This window comes from Xiphophorus couchianus, chromosome 5 (genome assembly GCF_001444195.1).
Source record: "Xiphophorus couchianus chromosome 5, X_couchianus-1.0, whole genome shotgun sequence".
Taxonomy (NCBI): Eukaryota; Metazoa; Chordata; class Actinopteri; order Cyprinodontiformes; family Poeciliidae; genus Xiphophorus; species Xiphophorus couchianus.
Genome location: NC_040232.1, coordinates 8592543 through 8618563, shown reverse-complemented (window position 1 = coordinate 8618563; position 26021 = coordinate 8592543). Strand labels below are relative to the sequence as shown.

At 37.7% G+C, this 26021-nt stretch overlaps 1 protein-coding gene across 1 annotated transcript; it reads left to right on the top strand.

The window, feature by feature from the left end:
- Positions 1 to 744: 744 nt before the first annotated feature.
- LOC114145321 (cadherin-23) lies at positions 745 to 25001 on the top strand. The gene is made up of 30 exons (XM_028018824.1): positions 745 to 881; positions 3206 to 3277; positions 3457 to 3620; positions 3765 to 3812; positions 3902 to 3991; positions 5053 to 5139; positions 5581 to 5688; positions 5784 to 5897; positions 6009 to 6102; positions 6196 to 6314; positions 7177 to 7350; positions 7993 to 8121; positions 9101 to 9256; positions 9347 to 9527; positions 11189 to 11322; positions 12029 to 12976; positions 13181 to 13306; positions 14858 to 15109; positions 15227 to 15325; positions 16062 to 16234; positions 16834 to 16985; positions 17940 to 18244; positions 18331 to 18441; positions 20339 to 20530; positions 21967 to 22064; positions 22149 to 22304; positions 22936 to 23133; positions 23216 to 23290; positions 24487 to 24529; positions 24629 to 25001. Exons 1-30 carry the CDS (start codon positions 800 to 802, stop codon positions 24779 to 24781), a joined length of 4833 nt encoding a protein of 1610 aa, XP_027874625.1. The 5' UTR covers positions 745 to 799; the 3' UTR covers positions 24782 to 25001.
- Positions 25002 to 26021: the final 1020 nt, after the last annotated feature.

The following is a 26021-nucleotide window of genomic DNA, read 5'->3' as shown; positions in this document are numbered from 1 at the left end:
TAAGACATTTTACACATAAAAAAACGCAGATTAGAATTAGATTTAGCTCGTAATTTTCTTAGAAAAACAAGGAGGTTTTTGTACGTGAAAAGTCAGAAGTTTGCAGGAAACAAATCAAATAAATTTTAGATTAATCTCAGAAGTTTTCTCAAAAAACAAGGAAAGTTTGGAGTTTAAAAAGTAAAAAAAAAAAAAAACTCATTTTGGAAATTTTCTGAGTTTCAAAAATCAAAAACTTTCAACTTTAGAAATTTAGACGTTTCCTTGTTTTTTTGAGAAAATTTCTGATATTAATCAAAAAAATGTCTAAAAAACATTCTCAGTTTTTTTATTTTATTTTTGGAGCTCAGAAATGTTCTTGTTTGTTCTAAAAAAAATTTCTGAGATTATTCTCTAACTTTCAGAATTGTTTTGCATACATGTACTCCTTTTTTTTTTTTATATCTACGAGGGCCCTAAGACATCGTCATAGCAATGCTCTCATAGGAGGATTCAGAAAAACCCACAAATTAAAATATCTAAACTCACATTGAATCATATAAAACAAAAGTACAGCAGCTCAGGCCGAGCTAACAGCTAGTTTCAGTCAGGCCTTTTGGGCAGGCTGTAAACTCTGTTCAGGGGAGATTAAACTCTGTGTTCCTTGATCTTTGATACTGTCCAACATCACTGCAACATTTTACAGCCGGTCATAAAAGATGATTGGTGGGAAGGAGGGTGAGGGGAACTGCATATCGTCCATAGCGCCTGTGGTTCAGCTGATCAGTTCAGTTCACTGGGGAAACACAACCGGACCAACATGGACGGCGCTGGTTGGAGTCGGACATGCGTCGCTCTAGTTGTCTCTGTTTGGATCCATGTCGTTACTGGAAGTCCAGTAGGTGAGTACAGGTGGAATATGTTCTTCTGTAAGCAGGAAACCAGAGCCCACTGTGTAATAAAGCAGTTTTGTTGTAGAAAATATGAACCTCTACTATTTAAATTTAGTTCTTACGATAAATTATCCACTCTCAGAGAGCGCTCTGAGATGTTTGATCAGTTTGTTTTTTTCTAGAATAAGAGAACGATCTTTTAGTTTAGTACGCTTCAGCTCTGAAGAGAAGATGTCGCTCCTTATCTGTTGGGTCCATGGTTCAAAATCCACACCCTCCACTTGTATTACTGTCTCTGTATGTTCAACATTTTCACCAAAAACTTTAATATTTCATTTTCATCATTTTCTTTTGGTGTAGCCTCAAAAACCAAAACCTACAATCCAACTTCAAGCCCATCACAACCGAGAAAGAACATAAAAATATCCAAATTACAGCTTGGGTAAATGAACAACTTCTAAAACAAAGTTAAATATTTTTACAAATTCAAGTTCTATTTTTGTAAGAAACATTTGATAAAACCAGAACAATTTCAAGTGGTTATGGTGTCTTTGGAGTTTGGGATGGTATTGTCTTGATTTTATGATCACAGCCAGTTTTATGAATTCATACAGTTTTGAAGAAATTCTCTCATTCTGAGACTTAACAAAAGGGGAAAAAGGATTGGTGAGCTTAACTAATCTAAAACAAGAAAACAATGTAATTTATTGTCAGTGAGACAGAAACTGTTTTTTACAGAGCATGTAAACATCTGGTTTTAGCATATCAGCTGGAGGTCATAAATTCTGAGCTCAGAATAAATTACTTGTCCCAGCTGTACATTAACATAGCAAAATACTAGGGGTGCTGCCTTGCTAGCATGGGGATTTAGCAGAGTTGAAACACTATTTTTGTGAATTAAAAAAAATCCTCTTGTTTTGTAAAGTATAGATCAGGGATGAACAGCTTGAGAACGTTCTTGGGTTGCTTATTCCTGTTCTTGGTCTGAAAGGTCTCAAAGGTTGATTCCTTGCCTGTTGTGACAAATTTTTATTATTTTTTATAGTGTTTTTTTATTACTATTATTATTTATTATGCAGTTCAATGTAAGCTGATGAATTCAGGTTAGATATTGTGCATCAAAGTATGGCTGAATAAAATAAATAATAGTTTATCGTGACAAAAGTAAGCACCAAAAAGTAGTTTTGGCTGTGTATTTGGCCTGAATATGCAGAGATTTTGTTCAGAAAGCTAACACAGACGCATAATTGTCTTTATTTTTGAGTTCCCCACTCCAAATAACGATGGAGGAATATTTATTTCTTCTCCATTTCACTTTTTCCCGAATCTGTTTCCATTTAAAATGTCAGCTCACTAAATAAATGATGTCACAGTAAAATAGTTTTCAGAGGATCCTTTACATAGGATTTCTTTGTGGATGTTCGCGATCTTCTTCTTTTCCATTTGAATGTAATTAATATTGGCAATGTCGCCACCTTCTGGTGAAGTAAGGTGATTGTACAAATTAACTTTTTATATGCAGAAGTCATCTATGTTTATTATCACTGTCAGTGCCTTCATTGTTCTTAGTTTTATGATTTATTTTATTTATTTATGACTCTTAGCATATCTTGTATGTGTCTAATCAGGGACCTTGACAACTGAATTTCATATTTTTATTAGGGCTGGGCGTTTAAATATCGATATCAATTCCAAGGTGAATGTTGGTGTCGGATCTACATCTGCTTGAGAAGATTGATAGTTTTGTTAACAGTTTCTCTTCCATATGTCCAACAAATTACTCAGATTTCATCACAGAGTTTATGGCAGTGCATGCAGAAATTAAAATGCCAAATATCAAGAGCTTACTTTTTAAGTTTGAGAGAAGGATTTTATACGCTTCAAATGTTTTCACTCAACATATCTACTGTCTTTTAGAAAACAATCTGTTTAATCCTCCCATGAGCATAGTTTTATTATTATCTATTCATGCAGTTGAAAAAAATATATTACTGGAACTAAAAAATATACAGTTATGTAAAGATATATACAGCGTAGTAAAAAGACTCATATTCAGACATTTATTCCAAAACTTTACTCAAGTAAATATAAATGAGTAAATGTGACCAGTTACTACCCAACTCTGATCATTAGATTATTATTATTGGATTGTTATCAGTATTTCCAGTAATTCATAAGACTTTAGTAGCATATATATTATGACAATAAAGAATCTTGGATCTGTGCAATAGATTATTATTATTATTATAGCAATTTTTCCTCTCAGAAAATTGCTAAAAAACATGAATGATGTCATTCTGCAGATTTCCTTAAAGTTAATTCTGTTTCTGCAGGTAACACCACCATAAACTGTGGTTCATCGTCTGGCGTTGTAAATCTGGGTGCTGTGGATGAAGGATATACAGGTAGTATGATAAAAACAATTCATTTAATTAAGATTAGAAATAGATCAATTAACACTGACTTCCTCCGTTGAGCATGCCTTTTCTCTATCCTGTTACACAAATAGATCATTTATTGATAACTGGAATTAATGAATTCATGAGGTAATTTAAGTTTATCAGATAATTTTTTGCTGCTGCAGGTGATGTGGAGTTGGTGTCCGGTATCCCAGCTGGTACTAGTGTGACACTGGAGTCGGACCTTTTTCCTGAGCATCTTCAGTTTGTGGAGTTGAGCTTCACACCAGGGGAAACCACAGCGACTGTTCGCACCCAGAAGCCGCTCGACGCCGACGTCCTCACTACGGTAAGCTCCCCCACTTTATTGTACCTGAATTTGTTTGCTGAATATTTGTGTTTAATTCACATTTTTTCTTCACTGAGTTGTTCAACTTCATTTATGCTAACATGTCGCAGCAGAACTAAAGTCCGCTGTGTTTTTGTGTTGCAGACTGATAGAGTTTTGTACTACAGTATAGTCTGTGGCAATGCTAATAAGGTGGGTGAAATTCCAAAATTATCGAGCAAACATCGCAAACTGAATGAATAACAACTAAAACGCGTCACTTTCTGTTTTTATTTTTACAGTATAAAAACTCCCGCAGGCTGATAATCAGTGATATCAATGACAACAGTCCAGTATTTGAGAAGAGGTTTTATTCTCAAACTATTTCAGAGGTAAGTCGATCTCTTGGAAAGGAACAGTAAACCATCTGCAACATCAAGGAATCAGGTGATTAGCAGAAATAAAATTGATGGTGACGAATTATTCAATGTCAAAATAAATCTCCAACTTTCTGTTTCACTCTTCAGCCTTTCTCAAATAAATAGAAGCCATCCAATCTCTCTGTCCTCTCTTCACCTTTTCATACCAGGATTAAACAATTTAGCATAATTTTAAAACATGCTGCCTTAAAGAAATCCAAAAATATTGTGCTTAAAGTTCCTTTCTGTTAAAAGGAATCATTCCTTTCCACAGTCACCATTTGCATGCTCAGGATAATGAGCTTCACTGCAAAACCACAAAATCTTACCTTATCTTAGTTTCTGGTGCTAACAAAAGTAGCTTACAAGTAATTTTTCAACAAGAAATTGGAGTTCGTTTAAAGTCCATAATTCCTTGATATTGATCTGAAAAATACTAGTTTCACTGGCAAAGTATTTCATGTATAACAAGATATTTTTTACATGTTTTAAGTGAAATAATCTGCCAGTGGATCTAGTACTTTTTAAATTAATATCAAGTACTTTTTACATAACTCAAACATCTGCACTTTGCTAAAAAGTTACTTCAAGTTAGCTTTGTCATTTTTGAAGTGTACTAAGATATTTAACTAGAAACTTGACAAAAATATTTGGTAACATTTTTACTTCATTAGGAAGAAGTTTTTTAAAAATCTGTCTGTAAGTGGAAAGATATGATCGTTTCTCTGTGCATAAGATGGATCTGTTTTTCCAAGTATCAAGGAGACAGAAAAGAAACTTACTCAAAGAAAAACATCTACATACTAAACAGTATTGATTATTAAAAAGTTTAAAAACTTTCCCTCATTCTTGTCCATCTTGGCCTCAAATAACTCATCTTTTTAAATACTAGACTTGACACTTTTTTCAGTTTGTGCTGCAGTCTTTCTTATCTAAAATCTCATTCATGAGCTAAATCTGTTTAAATTTTGGAGACTAATTGAATGGTTGTGTCTCTTGGTATACAGTGATGATGGTATATTGTTATTTTCCAGATTCATGCTGTGAACACGGAGGTTCTGCGAGTGACAGCTGTGGATGCAGACAGCACACCTGCATTCAACCTCCTGACATACACCTATGTAAGAACTCTGAAAGTTAAATAACAATAACTATTTAAGTCGACTACTCTTTACAAGTGAGAAAAGTATTTAAGAAAATCTGGTGAGGTTGACACCAGCTGTGCTACATTATTCGTAGCTGCACAAATGTAATCGTTTGATTTTGTTAATGTTGGGGTTCAAGTTGATCTCTGATGACCTTTGGAAACTTTTTATTAAAATGTAATGCCAGGAATTAAAACTTTTTGCTGCACAAACATTTGACACTAACTTCTTTGCAGTGATTAGTGTTTTATGGCTCTATAGACTTGAAAACATGCCTTTTACTACCAAATCATTGTATTTTCCATTCTAATTTTATGATAATTAAGCCTATTAAGTGTATTAAAAGTTGAGTATATTTTGGTTTTCTACAAATGTTCTGCATATCACTGAATGTTGATGTCATCGTTCTCCTTCTAGACTCCAGAAACAGCAGACTTTTCCTTAACAAACTCTGGGGCGTTTACCTTAATGAGACGTCTGAACTACAACGTAGTACCAAATTACAATTTTATTGTCACTGCCATGGTAAGAAAACACAGAGACAAAACATATTTAGACACTCTGATTTATTTAGCTCCATCATAAATATGCCATCCCTTTCTTTGTTCCTGTTGTTGCAGGACAGTGGTGGAAACAGTGACACAACCTCAGTTGAGATCATTGTAGAAGACTTTGATAACTTAAATCCCTTTTTCAGCCACAGTCTCTATCAGGCTGTTATTCCAGAGAACCAGGTGAGTCTCATTTAGTGGTTATGTGAGTTTTACCTGATATTTTGTGTGTACAGTACAAATTTATTTCAAACTGAAAGATTTGCTCTGAAGAACAGACTGACTGTGTTTTAGGACGGAGTTCTCAGTGAAATAAAACCAGAACCAATAAAGGCCCAAGATGGAGACACTGGAATCAACATGACGATAAAATACAGCATCAGTTCAGGTACAGAAAACCCTGCTGTGGTAAAACCTGCAGTTCAGACATGTTTACCATAAAACAGAAACTGTTATTAATCAGTCATATAAATTTGTTCAGTCTCTCCTGCCGAGTACCAAGCAAACTTCAACATCGACTCCAACACCGGAGCTCTGTCTGTGGTGACATCGTTTGACAGGGAGGAATTGGACAACAGTGAAATCTCTGTCAGCATCAAGGTATTATCGTTTATTCCCATCCTCTGGAAGAAAATGAAGAAAACTCGAACATCATTAGCGATATTACGAGTGTACAGCTGAAGACAGAAGTTTACATAAACCAAAGAAAATGACACAAATACTCTTTCTGAAGTTACATCAGAGCAAACTTCTCTTGTTTTAGGTCAGTTAGAATTACCAAAATTATTTCTATTTGTCAAATTCCGCAATAATGAGAAAAAAATATGTCGGATATTTGTTTATTAATGTCTCTAAAATTGTTTACATACATTTCCGCTGCATTTGAACTCTGAAATAATCTGCAGTGGAACTAGAACTTTCTGATCAATATTAAAAAATTATTTACTTAAAACAAGCTTCTATATCTTGCTGAAAAGTTACTTGTAAGTTAGTTTTGTTTTATTCCAAGTGTACTAAAATATTTGCTCTAGTAACTAGAACATTTGGTGAGATTTAGTGTTTTTTTGAGTGAGTGTAAACTTCTGCTTTCAACTATGTATTAGGGATGCACTAATATAAAAATTTGGGCCGATATTAATGTAATCGTTTTGACTGATAATCGATATTTACCGATATTATATAAATTTTTTCTACTGTTTTCACACTTTTGGGGGAAAAAAAGCTACCAGAAACAGACTGGAACAAGATGGAAGTAGATGTCAGTTGTTAATATCGACCCAGTTTTACTTATGTCCCAATACCGATATGTTAAAAAATTACCAATATCAGCCGATAGCGATGTTGCTGTCAGTATATCGTGCATCCCTAGTTTATATGGAATAAAAATATATCACTAGTTGAGAAAACCATGACACTGTAACTTTGAGGTCAGTCTGTATGAAAGATGATCGTGTGTCTGCAGGCGGCCCAGACAGACGACCCTCTGAAGACCGCTGATGCTGTCGTGTCCGTCACGGTGGAAGATGTGAACGACAACGCTCCAGAGTTTGATCAGTCGAGCTACAACGTCTCCCTTCTGGAAAACTCCCCCGCTAACACCGTCGTGTTCAAAGCTGCCGTCACGGATAAGGACCAGGTGGACTTTACTGACAGAACAACTGGGTTTTACTCTAAATCACATTGTCAGATCTATAACCTGACATTCTTGCTGGACAAAAATAAGAACACAGGGAGACTGTTAAATTTCTTACAATTGAACGGAGAACTCTGCCCAGGGACATCTTCTTATTTCTGTCTCTGGACCAGTTCTAACGTGCTCCTTTGCAATTGCATAGTTATTACATTGAGGCGTGGTTTAAGTTACAAATCATTTGCATAGAAGGTGCTGCAAACAGAAAACACAGCTGTCAACACAGAGTCAGTCACAAGTCACTACTTAAACAATAGTGCCATTCTGCATTTCCAGTTCCCGAGATTTTCTGGGTCATAAACTTCAGTTCTCGTGTCCCTCTAGGTCATAAAATTTTGACCCTTAGTCTTTGATCCGCTCTCCTGCTAGGTGTCAGCTCTTATCTCCTGGCCATCTGTCGGCTTGCTTCCTGCTGCTCCAAACATCTTACACATAACACACACATTCTGAGAGCAGACCTAGATTCTCACAGTCCTTAAAGTCTCCTAATCTTTAATATTTATATTTGTAGTTATCTAAAAACCTAACACAGATAGATGCAAAGTATGTGATTTCGTTTCTCTTCTGATCTTGTCAATTGTTCCACAGGGAGGATTCGTGGGAACCCTGCAAATTCTCCCAGAATCAACCTCCTTCTCCATCAGCCCTGATGGGACGGTCCGAGTCATAAACCCTGAGGTTCTGGACCGAGAGGTCACCGAGACATTTGTATTCCAGGTGAAGAGAATTTTACATAAATTACACTGCAAAAACACAGAATCTTACTAAGTATTTTTGTCTGGTTTAAATAGGACTAAACTAACTTACAGAGACTTTTTCAGCAAGATATAGGAGCTGCTTTAAGTCAATAATTTAGTAATGTAGATTAAAAAGTGCTAGTTCCAATGGCAAATTATTTCACTTACAACATGGGAAAAATTTCTTGTTCTGAGTGAAATAATCTGCCAATAGAACCGGCACTCTTTATCAATATTTAGCAATTATTTTACTTGAAAAATCTCCCATTTCTTGCTGCAAAGTTACTTGTGAGTTAGTTTTGTCTTATTTAAAGTGTACTAAGTATAACTGGACAATATCGCTGAAACACATACCATATTTCATATCGGTTGATATCAATAATTATTGATTTGATTTTGTTTTACTACTGCCAAACTTGTGGCGTGACTCTTCCTGTTTTATCACAGTTTCCTCTCGAGCTGTTGTACTAATTTGCTCTCTTAACACCACGCCATTGCTTTTCATTTTTAAGCAGCTATGAGGAACAGTGGTGAAACCTGAAACTGCTGCTGCACAAGTTACTCGACAGTTTGTTGCTAGGTAACCAAAGAGTGAGTGAGTTGCTAAGCAACCAAAGAGTAAGTGAGTTAGTTGATTCCACCTTGCTTAGCTGGCCACGAGAGGTTGAGCGGCTGAAGCATTTCCTACATCCCCCAGAATGCTTTGCTGTTCTGGGTTGGAGTTCAGTGAAATAATTGAACGTTGGACGTATTATCTTCTGATATTGATCATGTATCTGTCTCTATACTGTAAATACTGTTATTGATTTATTGCCCAGCCCTAGTACTAAAAAATTGGCACTAGAAACTAGACAATAATACTTAAGATTTATAAACCCTAAATTGTGGCGTTTAGTTTTAGCTCGTGATCAGGGGTGAATACAATGTATCTGTATTGTTTTTTTTTTCCCAATTTGAAGATCGAAGCAAAGGAGAGAGATGCTCCCAATCAAATTACAACAGCTCAAGTCACCGTTAACCTCCAGGATGAGAACGACAACAGCCCAACATTCACCAGCAGCATGTATGAAGGACAGGTGTTTAAAAATCAGACAGTAGGAATGCTGGTTGTCAAGGTGAGTAAGGGATTTATGATTTATTTATCATAAATAATAACTGAACATTTGATAAATTACACACTGATGAGTTTGTTGTTGGCTTTACAGGTTGAGGCAGAGGATCCAGATGATGGAAAGAACGGGGAGATCCAATATTCCATCACTTTCGGGAACAATGACGGATACTTTTCCATCGATGCTAGCACCGGCGAGATCAGTCTGGCTAAAATGATTCCTCTGGAGGAAAATCAAGTGCTGGAGTTCCCTCTCTACATCACTGCCAGAGACGGTAGGTTATTATTTTCTGGAGCATCCTGTATGAATTAAACCAATCAGCTCCAACAATTAAGTGACATGTTTGGTGTTTAATGGAGAACCAAAGTGCAGATATATATGCAAGGAAAGGAAAGTCAACAAAAGAAAACTTCTGACTGCTGGAAGACTCAAACATGGAGCGAGGAACAGGAAACAGGCAGAGTAATTAAAGGAAATAGTGAAGAACAGTGAGAACAGGAAGCTACACATACTGAAGTAGATATGAAGGAGATATTATCTGTGTTTTCACTGACCATAAAATTGGAATTACAAAAATAAATTTGCTTAATAGTGGGCCTCTCACAATAACTTATTTAGCTGGATGATAAATTGTTCCAGTAATTATTGCAATAAACGATAATATTGTTATTTTGCCACCATTTTCAAATAATATATTGATATTGAATGCTAATGCAAGTTCATCCTCTCAAACACTAATAAATTATGATTTTATAGAGAACATTTTACGCTGGAACTGGAAGATAAATTAGATATCCAAAGTAAAACACAACAACCAAAGACGATAAATAAAACGGAAATTGCAACAACTTAAACCGAAGTCATAAATAATCATTATGCTGTTTCTGTAAACACAATTCAAAAAATATAAGTAATCAGAATGGAAATTATCACTCATTTTAATTAATGAGATTAATTGATTAATTGATTATTGTGAAAGGCTTACTCAATGAAAACATGCCAATTTTGAAAAATATCACGTTTTTCATTATAAAAAACGTTTTTGTGCTAGGATGAGCTGGTTTTTCAGCTGTATGAAGATTTTTTTTTAATTACAATGGAAACTCTTTTTTGCATCATGCCAGCTACAAAGCAACATTGTGCTTATTTGTAGACTGGCCTCCTTGAACAATGCTCAATATGAACAAACATACAAATTTCTCAGTTTCAAAAGTCAAACATTTTTTAACTTTCGAAACTCAGAAAAATTCACATTTTGTTCTAGAAAATATTTTACATTTTTCTCAAAATTTCAGATTTTTTTTTTTTACTTATATTTACCTTTTTTTGTTTGTTTTACAATGGCCCTAATGCTCCGTTGTGTTCCAGTTTGTACATGTTGAGACGCATCTTTTTTGTAACCCACATGTGCTTCACTCTCACAAATAATAAACATGCACCACCCACTGGCCTGGCATACTTACTGCAGCGTTTCTGTTGTGCTGTATTCTGTCGAGTGGACACACATTTTTTCTTAATCGTTCGCGAAACAAGCCTTATAGAGGAAATAAAGTAGAGAAATGAGAAGAGGAGATCTTAGGACTAAAAGATACTTATCCTTCAAACTATATCTTTCAGCACAAGTACCTCGTACTTTAACATCTTATCCAATTTATAGAGGTCATAAAACTGTTATTCCAGCTAGTTGTAAATCATGTGACCGTAGATTTATGAAACAGTTTATTTCTGGGTCAGAACGCTTTCCTGATGACAGGAAGACTTTCTGCCTCCCTGCGTTTTTTTACTTTAAAAATCTATTTGCTCAGAAGAGGCATGATGATAAAAATGGAAATCAATCCATTGATGTAAATGTAAAATGTAAAAATGTAAAAATGTAAAATATTTTCTAGAACAAACATTACATAACATTTCTGTTTATGTCCACTTCTCCTTCAGGAGGTACCATATCCCGTTCCACCGCAGCACAGGTGATCGTTCACGCTCCAGGTAACTCGAATCCTCAGTTTCTACAAAAACTCTACCAAGGCGCCGTAGAAGAGGAGCAGGAACCAGGAGCTCTGATTGTGAAGGTAGGTTACATACTACTGCAAACGTTTTGGTGTACAAAACCATCTCACTCAAAATTACACAATAACACAAAACAGTCACTAAACTACTAGCTATTCGGGTCCAAAAAGTGGCGACAACGTTGCTAGGACAAAAATAATTTCCTTCATCCTGACCCTCCACTTACCCTCACACTTGGCCACGTCCCTTAGCACTTCCTGACTCCGCCCACTTTGGCTACATTTTCCAAGATTTGTCTGGGGGCGGAGTTATGCTTGACACTGAAACGAGGGAGTTTTTTTTTTATTTTTATTTTGTGTTTCATTGTAATAATAAAAATAGCATATGATTAAATCACAATGAAAAGAAATAAACATTGAAATATGGTTTAACTGGATTTTTACGACGCTGAATTAGGACCACAGCAGATAGAAAAAAAAGGGAGTAAATTTCAGCCAAAAATTCTCAAAAAATTTCTGGACAAAAAATAAAAACAAGAAAATTTCTTAGTTTGAAAAGTCCAAAATTTTTTAGAAAAAAAACAAAAAAAATGTGAGTAATGCATAATTTTCCTTCTGCTTCACATTTATGCTCTAATATCACATAAAATCGCAACAAAATGCATAAAATTTATTGATGAAATTAATCCAGAACTATGAGTATTTTTTGCAGGTTTTTTGCAAAAGTAAAATCAGTTTAGCCTCCTAATTGTTTCCTCGTTGGTTTCAGGTGAACTTCCTTGCACTTTCTTCTGAACCCGTGACCCTTCAAGTTACAACAGAAGCTGATAAGTTCTCCATCTCCCAAACTGGTGAAGTCAAAACCACAGTGAAGCTTAACCACGATGACGGCCCACACAACTACTCAGTGGGAATCTCCATCAGCGACGGCGCCACCACTGACACAGCAGTCGTTGAGGTTCAGGTCACTGACATCAACGACAACAGCCCCATTTTCGCCTCCAGTTCTGTCTCAAAGTCTGTCCCAGAGGACACAGAGGTGGGATCCAACATTACTGAAGTCGTAGCCACAGACAAAGACAGCGGCTTCAACAAGGAGATCAGATACTCCCTGAGAGGAGGGGAGGGGCGGTTCTTCATCGACCCAGTGTCCGGGATGGTGAGCCTGGCTGGTGCGCTCGACAGGGAGACCACAGCGGCGTACGAGCTGCTGGTGGAGGCTGAAGATCAGGGTTGCCCTGCCAGGTCCGCCACCGCCACGCTGGCGCTCCAAGTAACCGACATCAACGATAACGCCCCGAAGTTCTCACAACCGGAGTACCAGGTGGAAGTCTCCGAAACCGAGGCAGTGGGTACGAGCCTCCTGAGGCTGTCAGCTGAAGATCCGGATGAAGGAGCGAATGAGAGAGTCACCTACAGCATCTCAGAGCAGAGTCCGTCGTCTGAGCCTGCAGTTTTTCAGCTGGAGGCCTCCAGCGGGATCCTGAGGCTAGCCCAACCTCTGAACTACAGCGAGGTCAAAGAGTTCACCCTGAGCATTCAGGCGTCAGATGGAGGGTCGCCCTCTCTGGTCGGTAATGGATCTGTGGTGGTGAAGGTGAAGGATGTCAACAACAACCCTCCAAAGTTCAGCAAGGAGCGCTACGATGAGGCGATCTCTGAGAACCTGGCCAGCGGTGCATCCATCCTCACACTGGAGGTCACTGATATAGATGAGGTAAGGCACAGGACATGAATGTTACGATAAATCCTGTGTACTTTGCAAACTTAAGGCAAAAAAAGACTTTACAAAAACATTCACTGTGTGACAGTTACAGCTAAGAAAGTGTGAAGGTATTTATTACCTTTACAATTTAAAAAAATGCTCTATGCTTTGCTCTGGTCCATCTTGGTTATTTAACAAACATTTCTTCCTGTGCAGGACGGATTCTCCAATGGCCACTTCGTTTACACCAGTGATACTTTTGACATTAACAATCAAGGAGTAGTTTCACTAAAGAAAGACAAAACTTTGGACAGAGAGACGAAGGACAGCTACATGCTGCAGGTAAGCAGGTGTCATTCTGTCCAACATGATTATATTTTCTGTGTTTTGGTTTTGCTGTTTGTGTTGTGGGAAAAACGTATGTTTCTCAGATGGAGGTTTTGGTTTTTATCATTTCTCTCAGCGTTGCATGGTTTGATCTCACTTTTTTCAATCTTCTTTTTTAATGTTGTGATTTATATATTGTTTTTCACAGCAGGATGATGTGCTTCAAATATTTAGCAACCATTTATTCTCTGAGGTCATGGTAAATTTCCTCCTTTTATAGCATTATGTTTGCACACCGGTTTGCTCCAGGGCTCCAAACGACAGAGTTGGTTGGTGAATCCAAAGCATTTGAAAAGTAGAACTTGGCTGCAACGTCACGTCATAAATCTACGACGGCGTTTCAGGGCTATTGTAAATAGAGAAGAAAAGGAGGAGTAAATTTCTCCCGCAAACCTTTGACTTTTGAAACTCAAAGATTTCCACGTTTTCTTCTTGAAAATTTCAGAGAACAATGAAATTTTTTAGTTTTCTTCTTGCAAATTTTCCACTTTTCAAACTCAGAAATCTTCTTGTTTTTTCTAGGAAATGTCTGAGATTATTCTCAACATTTCTCAGTTTTTTGGTGGAAATTGACTCCTCTTTTTTTAATCTAAAATAGCCCTAATACACCATTTTAGATCTCAGAGGTTAGGTTTTGGATTAACCAACCAACTCTGTACGTATATATCTAAACTACATTAACATGTAGTTCAGATGAAGTGGGTTTTTTTTGTTCCAGAAAATTGACGTCATTTTCCACATGATATCTGAGTTGATTGCAGCAACAGACGCTGTTGTTTATGCAACAGGACATAAACAACAGTTAGAGATTGACGTTTCCCCGCCCTGTTTGGATGAAGAACAGAGGAATGTTTATCACAGACGGCTTTATATCCATAAAGTGCTTGGCTATCGTTAGCCGTTTGTTACCTAACCTAAACCTAACCTGTTATTGTTTGTTGTACCTAACAATGCTGATAAACATAAAGTTAAATATTTACAAGTCAATATATCTCAACAACTCAAACATTTATTTTTTTATTATCTTTGGAGCAAAAATAGGTCACAGTAAATTTTAGAGTGAGATATGAGGACGCCCAATTGTCTTAGAAATTATTGCAATAAACAATAATATTATCATTATGAGACCATTTTCAACTAATATAATAATAATGGCATAATAATGTGAGTACATTCACTCAAAGATCCAAAAAGTGTTAATTTCTAAAGAACATTTAACACTGGAACAGGAAAACATGTTAAAAATCCAAAATAACCAAGAAAACAAACAAAACAACAATAATTAAAATGGGTTATGAAGTCTCTGTAACCAAAATTGCAGACTAACTACTTCGTACTGGGTGTCAAATGTTTCCAGCGTTTCTTAAAATGGCAGCTTTTCAACAATATAAAATGCAGCAACTCTTTGTTGTCCAAATGGAAATTATTGTGCTCATTTTAATTTATCGTGTGATTAATTGATTTATTGTTTGTTGTGTTTTAAGCTGTAAATCCTTCCTGTTTCAGGTTGTAGCTGTGGATCAGCCCACCGACGGCCTGAGCGCCACGGCTCAGCTCAACATCACCGTCCTGGACTATAACGACAACACCCCTCAGTTCCCGAACATCCCCTACCCCTTGGAGATCCTGGAGGGCGAATATTCAGCGGAAAACCCCGAAGAAATTTTCATCATCCAGCCCACAGACGCAGATATCGGTCTGAATGGAGAGGTCACCCTCTCACTCAGTCCACCTCACCCCATTTTCAGTTTCAGAGAGGTGAGCCATAAAAGTTTGGTTCATATTTAGTGAAGTAAAACCAGCATCATTATCTTCCCTAATAGTGAACTGACTGAGTTTTGCTGTGTGGATCTTAAAGTCATGTTTGTTTTGCAGGATGGGATGCTGTTGGTTGTTGGTTCTTTGGATCGGGAAAACATGGAAACCTATAACCTGGTTCTGCAGGCTTCAGACAGAGGCAGCCCACAGAGAGAGGTGAAACAAAGCTGCAACTAACCTTTTTACTTCCCTTTAAATCTCTTTAGTATTTGGTTTTATTACAGAGAGTAGTAGGAATAATTTAGAGAATTTATTAAATCTAATAGTGCATAAAAGTGACTTATTATGCCTCCTTGAACATGTTTTGTATGATACATGGCCCATACAAAACATGTTTTTGACATTTTTTGCTTACAATCTTTTTAAAGTAATGAGATTTTAATCTGGTCAGTTCTGCCTATTTTGAGCTCCTATCAGAATGAGTCATTTTATGGCATCTTGTCACTTTCAATCCAGACAAGCTGCTTCTGGCCACACCCACTATCTCAACATTTACACTTACACATAAGAATAGCTGCAGACAGATGCGTAGTTATGCAAACGTACATCTTAGAAGAGCATAAGTAGAGCCTCCTGCACAACCAACAAGAATCCAGAAAGTGGTTTCTAGGTGGTAGGTCAACGACAAAACACTTGTCTCTTCCAGCAGCCATTGTGCAACGCATAATGTCCCAAATTGAAACGGCTCATTTTCCAGACACAAAAAACATGATATAAAACCACTGGTTGTGTTTTTTAAAGCACTTGGGCTGTTATTAGAAACAGCCGAGACCTAAATGAATGAACAAAAACATGCAAAATGTGAATTTTACATAATAGGTCCCCTTTAAAGCAACTTTTTTCTGCACATTTGTTTGCAAAACAATGTTTTAAGTCAAATCTTGCGCTCTAGAACATCACCACCATCAGAGTGAGCATCATGGACCTCAATGACAACAAACCCGAGTTCAGCTCCAGCAGCTATGAAACCAGCATCCTGGTGAAAGACGCAGAGAAGGGGAAGCTGCTGCTGACTCTGAGAGCCACCGACAAAGACTATGGAAACAACTCGCTTATCAGCTACAGGTTCGCTCAAAACTCGCATTACAACCACAAACTATAGTTTACAGAGATTTATAGTAACAGACAAAGTTGATATAATAGGATCTTTTTTGTTTTTCACAAAGGAAAATACTTTGTAAAATCAAATTGAGAATCTTTGCCAAGGCTGAAAATTGACACAATCTATCCAATATAATTGAGTTTGAGCTATTTTGCAAAAGAGATTGGGGAAAAACTTCAATGTCTTGACATATAAAGCTGGTAGAGACACACCACTGAAGACTTAACTACTGCAGATAGTGTTTCTGCAAAGTAATACCTCAATAAGTACAAAATCCATGTTGCATTTTTAGGGTTTTATCTTTAAAAAATGTTGAAACCCTCGTATTTGTCGTCCATTGGACAACTATGTACTTCTTTATGTTGGTTTGTCACATACAATTCAAATAAAATAAAGTTTGCACTATTATCATAACGAATGGTGGAAGATTTAAACTGGTGTTTATGCTTATGAAATCCCTGTATTTCAATCACTTAAACACACTAATTTATTTAAAATATTCTTGTCTCAAATTAAACAAATCAACTAATCAGGCAGCTTTTCTCATAATTTCTGGTTTCAGTTTCTCGGAAGGACATTCGCCACATTTGGCCTTAGACAGCGAAACAGGAGAAGTGACGCTGACCTCTGACCTTGCTGATGTAAAAGAAGACACCACACTGGTTCTGACGGCTGAGGCCACAGATCACGGCGAGCCTCCGCTCAGCACCACAGGTCAGAATATTGCTTAATGTTTTCTTATTTTTGTATGTAATAGTGGTGCTGCGGCCGCAGACATCCTGAATTTTACCCAGTGAAGAGGCAGCAGAAGGTCACGGATTGTTACCATCCATTATTGGCCATCAAAATCTGTGACCAGTGTGATCCTGGCTATTTGAGGATTAAAATAGCCAGGATCAGATAGTGGTACTCACACACCTCATGGTGCACAGAGGATATAACGGCTTATCCCAGCAGTAACTTTAAATCAGCAAAAAAAAACATAAATTCTTATTATAAGCAAACAGGCCGAACTGTTTTTAGCTGCACCAAAACAGTTGAAACTGAATCTATACTTGTTGTACTTCGTAGCATTAAGACTGCAGTACAACCATCTGCTGTAGGAAGTTAGAAAAGTGACAACTTAGCAATTCTAAAGTGCTAAATAAAATGTAATTTCCGATACTGAAGTGCTGCATTAAAATGAGTTGTTCATTGCTATTATGAAAAAACCCTGATGTCTACCTTCTGCTTATGGAAAGTTTTCTCACTCTACGCTTGTGTTCCCAATTAAACCCTAGCAGTTGGGGGAACTAAATAAAACATGACCATTTACTATCCAGCTCCTTAAATTGTTTTGACTTGTTAAATTATTGTTGGTGGTTGATTTGTTCATAATATGATATTATAGTTGTTTTTTTTGTCAAGATAGGGACTTGATGGTCATTCAGGAGTGTGTGGGATTGTCAAAGATTTTCAAAACACTTTCGTGATTGAGGTCGAAATGAAAATCCCTTAAAGTCAGATTTTTTTTCCCGTGGCCATAATCCCCTTCCAAAAAAAGATTGCTTCTCAGAAAGCTAAGTGATTATTTGTATCATGTTTAAGCATTTAACTTGATCACAAATGTAATGATTATACCAATGCAACGTGTGAATATTATAAGGCTGACTGACGGTATCTGTGCAGCTCGTGTGGTGGTGAACATCAGGATCGCCAGTTCTGAAGGCGTGGCGTTCCTGAACTCCTCCTACGACTTCAGCCTGAAAGAGAACGAGAATTCGGGGGTCACTGTGGGGCAGGTCAGCGCCTTCGCAGGAAGCGACCTGTACGAGGTTTCCTATGGACTGAGAACACACGAAGATCTGTTCTCCATCGACAGCAGTGGTACCATCTTTTCTACAAAAGAGCTGGACAAGGAGGAGCAGGAGTGGTACATCCTGGATGTGGAGGCTGTGGACACGCGGACGCCTCCCACATCAGCAGTGGCGCTGGTAACAGCAACATCACACAGCTATCATCACAAACTCTCTTTATTGTTGCTTTCATACAAACAAAATCAACTTTTTGCATCTCTCAGGTCAGAATTCAGGTGGAGGACGTAAACGAGCCTCCAGAGTTCTCCTTGGATAATTATGAAGGCTCTGTGTTCAGCATCGTCCCGTACAAAACCCCAGTCATCCAAGTGAAGGTAAACACACTCAGCTCCTATCAACTGGTTGGGAAATGTGCTTCTGAACATGTTTTCTCCACCCAGTGAGATTGCAGGAACAGTTACTGTAAAGGCCATAAACATATGGATGTGTACTTTGACCTGAAACCTTCCCACCATTAAAGTGGTTAATGTGTCAACAATCTGCAGTCACATTTTCAGGAATGTGAAGGAAGCTTATCGTTTCTATAACACCAAATATTGTGAACAACCTAAGAATAACAAACCACAACCCTCAGGTAAAAAAATTCTACAAGCAGAAAATAAGAATAAGAAACTGTTCAACAAGGGTAAATTTACAGCATAAGAGATAATACTATACAGTTAGTAAAAGTTATTTTTAAAAATTGCATCTACAGTTGTGGCTAAACAACAACAGACTACGTTTCATTTTACTTATTTATTTCAAACTGTAAAGGCACTGGGTGGGGACCCGGAAATTCAACCACACACAAGAGTTGCAAAGGAAAAAGGTTTAATTAAATTTTCAGCTATTGGTGCGGTTCAGGATGTGGTCATCCAACACAGCACTGAGAAGAGAGGAGAGAAGGCTGGTGATGCACTGATAGGGGAGGGGTAACTTTGAAATGTTCGGCATAACTGACCTGTAGTGCAATGGACGGGTGGAGCAGAGAATCCAGGAAGAGACTAAGACGGTTATCCAGGCAGAGGTCATACACAGAAGATTGGAGGGAGCAAACTTAGCTTGAGGGGCAGGCAATAGTCGATGGTCGTGGGGCGAAGCTTGGGTCAGGGTCCAGAAATCCAGAACAGTAGGTATCCGAGGAGGGCTTGGCAGGAGGGGTCAATTCGTGGGCAGAAAAGGGTCGAAGAAACGCTGAAGGCTTATAAGGAAACGCTGGATCACTACTGGCTCGTGGCTGTCGATAATCTGGCAAGGAGGCAGAGGCTGAGAGGAGTTTAAGTAGGGCAGGGACCAGGTGGAACAGGCAAGCAATCAGCAGGCGCGGCAGGTGAACTGAATGAGTGTTAACGCACAGCATGGACAGGACAGAACATGGATCATGACACAAACAGGTTTTTAAAAACAATCAATACTAATTTGTTTCAACACTAAGGGACCAAGAATGAACCAATCTTGCGTTGTAATTTTCTGGATCTGCTGTGGATTATATATAATAACATTGGATTGTACTATTACACCAAACAGCTGTCAAGGTGTTGTTTCTGTATCTAACCACACATTACAACCAGGTTGCATTTTTAAGTATGACAATTTCCCAACAGCTCTGATCCAGATACTGTATATCAGAAGGACAAGAGAAAACATGAGCCAAGAACAAAATAAATAGCTTAGCACTTTTACCCATTTGAAAATTAGTGTGAAGAACACTTATTTAATCCTATCCCTTCTCTGAAAGAGAATTAAATATTACTTACCGACTCAATAATTATCAGAAATTTATCATTAAAACCATCAGACTACATAAAAGTGAAGAAAATGTGTAAATACCCTGAGGGATGTAAACACTCATTGAGTTTGTTGGGCCTAGTGGTGGTTATAGTCTAAGAGCTTCTGGGAGGAAGGATCTATTATAACGCTCCTTTGTGCACCAAGGATGCAGCAGTCTGCTATTTAGCACATTATATAGATTAATTACACACAGACTGATGTTTTTAAGCTTTAATTTCTGTTAGTTTTGATGATTTACCACTTAAAGCTCATTAAAACATGACTTTAGAGCATTAAATCAGATCAATACAGAAATCTGGGTTTGTTTAAAAGTGTGTTTAATGCCTGCTTAAAAGTTGTTATTTTCAAAAGATACTTTTATCTGAAAAATTAGCTTCATTAGAATGTATATTCTAAAGCACCATTAAGGAGCTTTCTGTCTGTCTTTCTGCCCACCCTCAGGCCTCGGACCCAGATGTTGGAGACAACAGTGAGCTGGTCTACAGTCTGTCAGGAGAAAGCTCCTCCTTTGACATGGAGTCGACTTCAGGTCTGCTGTTTGTGGTGTCAGCAGCAGATCTGGGTGGAAAAACCGTCACAATGGAGGTGAAGGCCACAGATCCCCATGGACTTTCTGCTACAACCACAGTAAAGGTAAAAACTTAATGTTGGTTGTTTGGTTGAACATGAATATTACTGATCCCCAAGGCTTTATGCCACAGGGACATTTGAAATATAGCGCCTAAGTCTGAGTGAAGGGGTTGGTTGGTTGGTTGGTTGGTTGGTTGGTTGGTTGGTTGGTTGGTTGGTTGGAGGTGAAGGCTGATCCTCAGGAGCTTTATGCCACAGACACATTTGAGGCATAATGGTTGGTTGGTTGGCTGGTTGAAGGCTACTGATCCCCGTGATCCGTAGTCGTGCAACATTTGAGGCATATTTCCTACGACTGCATGAAGGGATTGGTTGGCTGGTTGACTCATTGGAGGTGAAGGCTACTGATGCCCAAGGGCATCAGTAGCCTTCACCTCAAACAGCCACGTTTGAGGCATAGTGCCTAAGACTGAGTGACCGGGTCGGTCGGTCAGTCGGTTGGTTGGTTGGCTAGTTGTTGTTTCGTTAGGTGAATTCTACAGATCCCCAAAGGGTTCATGTTACACCCAGAGGAGAGGTAAGTGACTAAGTGTAAACACGTTGTATTGCCTTGTTGCTGAAAATGTGCTATATAAATAAAATTACTTTTACCTTTTACCTTTAAGACTGAACTTCCGTTGATTGTTTGGCTGTCCCTAAGGGTTTTATGCTACAGCCACATAAAGTAAGTGCTGAAGACTGAATTTTGGTTGGTTGATTGGTTTAAAGTGACATTTTCCACATTTGAAGTATAGTGCATAAGACAAAATGAAAGGGTTAGTGGTTGGTTGAATGGCTGGATGGATGGTTGGTTTGCCGTCTTTGCAAGCCTGGACATTTTGTGCCAGACTTGCTAAATGTGAATGATTTTCAAAACAGTTCAAAAGGCTATTTGCCTTTACCAGAGCTCAAAAATATACATTTAACAGCAGCTCCTGTATATACACCAAAATACACCACCAAACTATGTTTACGGTAAATTTAAACAGCCAAATGGGGTTTTACGTGTTTCCTGATATCTACAGGACTATCTACCAAATAAGCATCTTTAAAAACCCAAACAAATAACAACCAAGCCTGTTACGTTTTAACCAGTAACCAATTTCACCAATCACTGAGCTATTAAATTATTGTACTGTGGGATGTTTTGACAAAAGATGCATTGTGAGTGAAAGCGAGGAGATCCTGTAAGTATGACAGTGAAGCTGAACAGAGTAAAGGTACTGAAGGTGGATGAGGTTATGAATCTGGGGTCAACCTTTTAGAACAAGTCGTGAACTAAAGAGGAAGAGAAGATGATGGTAAGATGGAAATACTGCAAAACGACGTTACTTGTGGCAGAGGAATGCACTTTTACTGCTACATATTTTGTCACTATTCTGTTTGTTTGCATTGTTATACATCCGCATGACTCTTGCAGCGTGACCTGAATCGCTTTCAATCCTCCTTTCCTGTCGCAGGTTGTGGTTCAGGGCAGCGCCAGCAGCAGCGACGTGACGACCATCTCTATAAATCAGCCGGCTAACATTGTGGAGAGGAAGATTCCAGAGCTGGAGGAGTACGTTCATGAATAAAGTTCTGTTTATTTTCTGATTTATTTCATCCATTCTTGTTGTCATATCGCAGGTTTGTTGTCTCTCAGGGCTTTAGGTAAAACTCTGGGCTGGAAGGTGAACATAATCCAGGTGTGGATCTCTGGTGGAGAAGAAAGCCGAATGCTGAGGGCATCGGTCAAGACGTTGGTCAGCTTCGTCGCTCTTGATAATGATGGAGCTGTTGAACCTCAAGAAGTCGCAAAGTAGGAGTTTAATTTTTGATTCAAACATGCAACCTTTTGGAACATAGTAAATGTGATGTAACATTTTAGATGTTACATTGTTTCCTTGACCAGATTAGGATAGGTATTTGGGCTATACATGTGCAATACAATTTTTTAAACAAAATTATTCTTAGATAATCAGATTTTAGTCTCCTCAGTTCTGACTATTCTGAGATGTTTTAGAGCCTCTTGTCACTTTAAATTCAAATAAGCTGCTGGCCTCGCCTTACAACTCAAGGTTTCCATTTGCACATAAAAGTGGCTGCAAACATCTTTGAAAAGCAGAAGTAGAGCCTCCTATACAAGCAACAAGAATGCAAAAAGTGGTTTTTGGATGACAAGCCAGCAACAAAACACTTCCCTTTTCCAGCAGCCATTGTACAGCACATAAAGCGATAAAACCAACTGACCGAACATCTTGGAGCTCAGCGTGGGTTGCTAGGTGGCAGACTGTGATGTTTTGCCAAAAAATGGCTGGGTGTTTTTTTTTACTTCTTGGTTTGTTTTTAGTAGCAGTAGAAATTCAAATGGAATTTTAAAAACGTGAAAAATATAAGTTTTGCATAATAGGTCCCCTTTAAAGTTTTAACTTGTCTGTTTGATTTACCAGGAAGCTGCAGAGCGAGTCTGAAAAGGTGAAAGCGGAGCTGGCCGTGATGTTTGGGAACGAGATTGATTTTGATGTAGAGACAAACTCTCAGAGCTCCAGCTCAGGGAGTTCGTCAGACCAGACTATAGTCATCGTTCTGGGGGTTTTGTTGGGCGTGACGTTCATGGCACTGATTGTTTTCTTGGCTTTATTTATCAGGTGAGCCTCAGACTGCTTTGTGGTTTCTTGTTCGGTGAATGACTCAAACTGGTAAATCTAAATGATTCTTGTTTGCTATTAGTGTCAAGACCAGTAGGAAGCAAACTGCATCTGACAGAGAGAGCTTTGACATCAACCGTAAAGCTGAAGGTTACACGTAAGTAGGATTAATTGTGACGAAAAGATTATTGAAATAATCGTTAACTAATTTAGTGATCGATTAATCATTAACTGGAGCATACTGACTCAAAAAAAAAAACAGCCATGGGCTGAAAAAACAACGGCTACGATGCAATATTATGGACACTGTGGATATACTGTATATATATATATATTAATCTAAAACGATTTCCAGAAAAAAACAAGCAAATTTCTGAGCTCCAAAAGTTGAAAATCTCCAGCAAAAAACAATAAAAGTTTGAGCTTAATCTCAAAAGATTTCAAGCAAAACAAGTAAATTTCTGATCTCCAAAAGTTGAACATTTCCAGCAAAAACCTGAAATTCTGAGATTAATCTAAAAGATTTTCTAGAAAAAACTTTTTTGTGGGAAATGTACTCCTTTTTTTCTGTCTACAATGGCCCTAATGCGGCATCGCAAATAGTAGTAATTAAACAAAAAATTTACAAAAATATATGCATTTTGCAGTTAAGATAAAACTTTCTTTGTCTGTAAATATATTCTGCCCAAAAACTCCTGTAGTGGGATGGATTTAGCATCACCCTGTTCAAATTATGTAAAATAAATGTAATGTTAAGCGCCTTTTGCCGTCGAGTTATTACAAGATTAGCCCAAACAATAGTCAGTAGGTTAAGCCTATGTTGTGTTGATTTTTAATCAAGCAGAAAGGGCTGAGCTTTTCACTTTTGAAATTTCTGAGTTTCAAAAGCGGAAAATGTTTTGACTTTTAAAACTTAGAAATATTCATGTTTTTTCTCAAAAAATTTTGAGATTAATCTAAGAATTTCTTACATTTTTCTTGCAAATTTTTGACTTATGAAACTCAGAAAATCAGAATAAGTTTTTCTAGAAACATTTTTAGATTAATCTCAAAATTTCTGGGTTCTTTCTGGTAAATTTTCAACTTTTCAATCTCAGAATTTCTGGGGTTTTTTAGGAAATTTATTAGTTTTTTTTAGCAGAAATTTGCTCCTTTTTTTCTTTTTTATCTACAATACCCAAATACACCGTCGTATTGTAGGGACGGCTGTTGCAAATTAGCTGTGGCTATACTGTGTACACTGTGATGCAGGCATCAGAGTATCTTGATCTGGTTCTTGTATCTGTTCCTATCAAACAAACAACAAAATAAATGAAAAAATGTTTTTAACTGAGATGTTTTGTTGCATTTCAGGAACATGAATTTCCAGGCAGCCTCCACAAATCCCGGTCTGCAGGTAGAAACAAATAAATCTTCGATCTTTACGATGTTTAACTAAAATATTTGATCAAGTCAAGAGTTTAAACGAGAGGCTGACCAGCAGTTTGTGTTTCAGTTTCCTGTGAATCCGTATAAACGCAGAGCAGAAGACAAAGACACGGCTCAGTGGGAAAGACCTGATGAGAACCGGACGTCAAACAAAGACAGTCTGGGAGTGAGACAACACAGTAACAGCGAGAGCGATGAAAGCCACACCTCTGCTCTCTGATCCGAACATTTCTGTTAACCTTTACGCACCAGAATAATCATCTATTTTATTTTTAATTGACCTCTGTGTCTTTTAAAATATCCTAATTTATTATCATCTTCAAGCACCTTTGTTTCTGTATAGTTAAATTTCAGCAAAGATTCCCAACATGAATGTGATTGAAGTTCTCCGTTAATGACTGTACAAATCTACTTAATAAAAGTCTGTTTTATTTATAAGAGTCCAACTTTGGTCTCAGTCGACTTTAACATGGAGGTAAAATCCTAAATCAGGGGTATTCAAGAAAACTGTGAGGAGGTCCAGTTCAAAGAAATGTCCTCAAGCAGAGGTCCGCAATATCGTCTATTTGCAGTATGACAATATCGGAATACATGGTGTTAAAAAAAATAATAATACAGGTTAAAATAATTTCAAAGAAGTTTATTAGCACTGAAACACAGGATAACATTGTGTGGCTGCAGTTTAAATTACAAATAACTAAATTATGTATTCAAAAATAAAGAAAGTGCTTAAGAAAAAATAGCAGCTTCAGTTTCCTTTTGTTTGAACAATCTCAATATTTCTGCTCAACAAAACAACTCTCAAAACACCTGAACTATTTCTCTTACAGATTTCTCTTGCATCTGTCTTCCCCCAATTTCCCTTGCTCAGTGTGAGAATTGAGCTTTGGCTTGCCCTGCCAACATTTTAAATCTGGGCTTGAAGGAGGTCAGGGCCATTCTCATGCACATGTGCAGATGCTCATTGGTGAGCTTGGAACGATATTTTGTTTTTATTATGTTCATTGTAGAGAACGCTGCCTCACAGCTGTATGTGGAGCCGAACATGGTCAAGATAAACAGGGCCACTTTTTTCAGATCTGGGAAAGCTGTCTCAGAAACCATCTGGAGCCAGAATGTGGTAGATTCGGTTCTTGCAAACTGCTCTTTCAGGGCCACATCTGCCTGGAGGTCAATCATTTGCATCTGGAGAGGCCCAGTGTTTGCCCACTTGAAGTGATGTGTGACATCATTTGTGAATGCTCTGACATCAGTGATGAGAAATGGATTCTGTATGAAGAGGGTGAGCTCCTCTCCAATGCTGAAGCTATCAAAGCGTTTGCTGAAGTTTTCAATCAACTTGTCAACAAAGTCAACAAAAGAGGAGACATCTCTATGACCCTGCACCTGTTCTTTCACTTTTGGGAAGTGTGTGTAGTCTCCTTGCAGATCTTCTTTATACACCTGAAGTTTTCGTTGAA

Excerpts from the sequence above, each read along its gene's own strand:
- LOC114145321 (XM_028018824.1), top strand. The coding sequence starts at position 800 with ATGGACGGCGCTGGTTGGAGTCGGACATGCGTCGCTCTAGTTGTCTCT. Across the intron at positions 3,813-3,901 it reads TCTGTGGCAATGCTAATAAG|TATAAAAACTCCCGCAGGCT; the intron begins GTGGGTGAAATT and ends TTATTTTTACAG. Across the intron at positions 16,235-16,833 it reads AACTCGCTTATCAGCTACAG|TTTCTCGGAAGGACATTCGC; the intron begins GTTCGCTCAAAA and ends TTCTGGTTTCAG.